General features: G+C 54.1%; 1 protein-coding gene across 1 annotated transcript; it reads left to right on the top strand.

Annotated features, from left to right (window-relative positions):
• Positions 1–608: 608 nt before the first annotated feature.
• On the top strand, positions 609–1,485 carry J7T55_013810 (uncharacterized protein; the record flags this gene model as incomplete). The annotated part of the gene is made up of 3 exons (XM_053140718.1): positions 609–774; positions 934–985; positions 1,260–1,485. The coding sequence occupies 3 exons, from the start codon at positions 609–611 to the stop codon at positions 1,483–1,485; spliced, it is 444 nt and encodes a 147-aa protein (XP_052996147.1).
• Between the last annotated feature and the right edge of the window lie 466 nt (positions 1,486–1,951).

Genomic DNA, 1,951 nt, shown 5'->3' with positions numbered 1-1,951 from the left:
TACGGTATAACATGTACGGGTTGACCTGTGTGAGTAATGACTTGTGTCCGATCATCTATGTGGGATAACCTTCTTGATGCTAAAGAGCTATATCTCGGCTGTAGCGGCGAAAATGTATCAAAAGGATCGCATCAGGATACTGCCGAATGAAACTTTCTGAGAGTCCACTGTTGATTCCGTCCAGCAACAGATGACCGACGGGTCCACGGCTTGCAGGGGATGGGAGGAAAAAATGGGTTAGGGAATTCACAAGTGCAATTCCTTTGTGAGCTACTATGACAGTCTGCATGCGTCGCTCTTCCGGGCTTGTGGTATGGACGACATCCTCCACGAGATATCTCGCAGGCAACGGCGATGATGACCTTTGCGCGAGGAACTTGTAGAGTCATCATGTCCATTGACAGTCTCATACCGGCCAGGCAGAGGAGGCAGCCCACGCAAGCTGCTGCCAACAAGGCCCGCGTGGCACGTTGTGCAGGGCAAATCAGGGGCGGTAGCCGAAGACATGAACAGCACAGACGACGGTGGTAATGTTGCCGTGTCAGGCTAGTGGTTGAACACGGCGTGAATATTCGTTCAAGCTCACAGAAGCTTGTCCACGTCCATGGATGTTTCATTTCCAGAGGACTTTCCAGCCAGCAGATGATGACGACTACCTGTTCACCTCCAGGACCATGAACATAGCTCAGTGCGAAGCACTGTCCAGAGACATCGGTCTCGAGGCGAATGTCACGTCGTGTACTGAGCGCACAAGTATCGAGGAGGGGCGTGTCCGTATGTTGAGGCCGGAAACTGGGGTATGTTCCAGTAAGACTCCCACCGTTTGTCACTTGTGACTCAGAGTAGACACTCTTCCAACAGCCCGGATTAGCGGATTGTGACTGTAAAATTGAGGCGATGACAATCGATGGCCCAGGGCGTATGTCCTTGTAGTCATAACATCGGCCGACGAGATGCAAAGCCTGTGGTGGAGCGAAGAGGACGCGTGAGCATGTGACTGCCTGCTGAGGTGGCACTGTCCATCCGGCGGCGTCGAGCCAGACTCCCGGGAGACATTCTCGTCGCAAAGAAGCCAACCAGAGGGTGAAACTCCCAAACCCTGATCGCCGATCGAAGCGATGCTTCGTCGCTATTGCTGGTGCCTGCTCAGCCTCCCTTCAACGTCGCATCTTGACTTGTCTGCCAGCTTGGCAGGGATCACTTGATCCTGTCGCCGTCATCTCTTGCTCGGCCAACCAGAGATCGGAAGCATAAAACAGTAATCAGTCAAGGGCCGTGTCAGCCTCACTCCCCGCTGCTAATTCTATTCCTTTCCTGCGATTTGGGTGGTTGGTGATTTCGGACCGGCTGGCGGGGTGGCCAAAAGACGCGCGACGGAGGCCTGTGGCGCTCGGCGAATTCGGGCAGCATGGATGCCAGGGAAGCGAAAAGCTCGAGAGGACCATTCACCCGGACCTTCTGTTGGGCGATGACACTTTCCAGTGACTCATCTGATGCCCCTTGGGCTCGCGCAGGGCGGCTCGCGGTATTTAAATGTTGTCTGGATGTCCGGCGATACTGCCGGATCTAGCGTGGAAGGGCCACGGGGTTAATTCCAGGAGCTTTTGTTCGGTCCCTGGCTGATTTGGTATGGCTGACTAGATTGGCATGCCCCAGCTCAGATTGGCTGGTTGTGAATAATGATGGTGTGACGCACATCAATTCCAGTGGTAGCCGGTTCAACGGCGTGAATCTGCGAGTCGGGCCTCACCAATCGCACATCGTAAACTCCAGAAATCCGCCACAAGTACCTCAACGAGGTGTGCACGTATCGAGACGTCTCTGGCTCTTCTGGGCTGTGCCCTTTACACATCAGACATGACGTAGCACCGGAGGCCTTTTTGAACAAATGGCAACTCGAATCGTAGATTTGTCAGTCTCGACCCAAAGGTCTGGAAGTTGATGGAAGGCG

This window comes from Diaporthe amygdali (assembly GCF_026229845.1).
Source record: "Diaporthe amygdali strain CAA958 chromosome Unknown NODE_7_length_1459731_cov_64_868725, whole genome shotgun sequence".
Lineage (NCBI taxonomy): Eukaryota > Fungi > Ascomycota > Sordariomycetes > Diaporthales > Diaporthaceae > Diaporthe > Diaporthe amygdali.
This window is presented reverse-complemented; position numbering and strand designations above follow the sequence as displayed.